This window comes from Carlito syrichta, unplaced genomic scaffold (assembly GCF_000164805.1).
Source record: "Carlito syrichta isolate Samal-C Ts95f unplaced genomic scaffold, Tarsius_syrichta-2.0.1 Scaffold113493, whole genome shotgun sequence".
Lineage (NCBI taxonomy): Eukaryota > Metazoa > Chordata > Mammalia > Primates > Tarsiidae > Carlito > Carlito syrichta.
This window is the reverse complement of record NW_007057589.1, coordinates 25843-26318: the sequence shown is the minus strand read 5'-3', so window position 1 is coordinate 26318 and position 476 is coordinate 25843. Positions and strand designations below refer to the sequence as shown.

The 476-nt window shown below is 67.4% G+C and overlaps 1 protein-coding gene across 1 annotated transcript in view; it reads right to left on the bottom strand.

Annotated features, from left to right (window-relative positions):
- CLIP2 (CAP-Gly domain containing linker protein 2) overlaps positions 1–476 on the bottom strand; it is a gene marked incomplete at both ends in the record, with an annotated part of 26739 nt that overhangs the window by 1119 nt on the left and 25144 nt on the right. Inside the window, 1 exon segment of the mRNA XM_021718942.1 lies at positions 248–433. Within this exon segment, the coding sequence (XP_021574617.1) occupies positions 248–433 (186 nt within the window).

Here is a 476-nt window from a genome sequence, read left to right as displayed (position 1 = left end):
CCTTCCGAGTAGCCGGAATTACAGGCGCGCGCTACCACGCCCGGCTAATTTTTTTGATTGATTGTAGAGATGAAGTCTCGCTGCCCAGGCGGGTCTTAAACCTGCGGGCTCCGGCAATCCGCTCACCTCAGCCTCCCAAAGGCGCGGGATGACAGGCTGAGCTACCGAGCCCGGTTCCAGGCGAGGGTTTTAAAGGCTGGGGACTCCCCGGACACACGGCCCCGGTGGGCCTGGCGGGGGGGCTCACCTGGACCTTGTCGGGGCAGCTCCGCAGGGCCTCCACAAGCCTCTCCACCTGCTGGGCCTGGTCCAGCGCGTCCCGCAGCGCGTCCTCCGTGCTCATCAGCTGGTGCTGCAGCCGCAGGAGCTCGGGCGCCGAGGCCGGGTCGATGAGGGAGTGGCGCCTCTGGTCCGACAGGGACTTCTCTTTGTCCTGGAGCCGCAGGGGGGCGGGAGGGGGGTGCATCCGTGGGGTG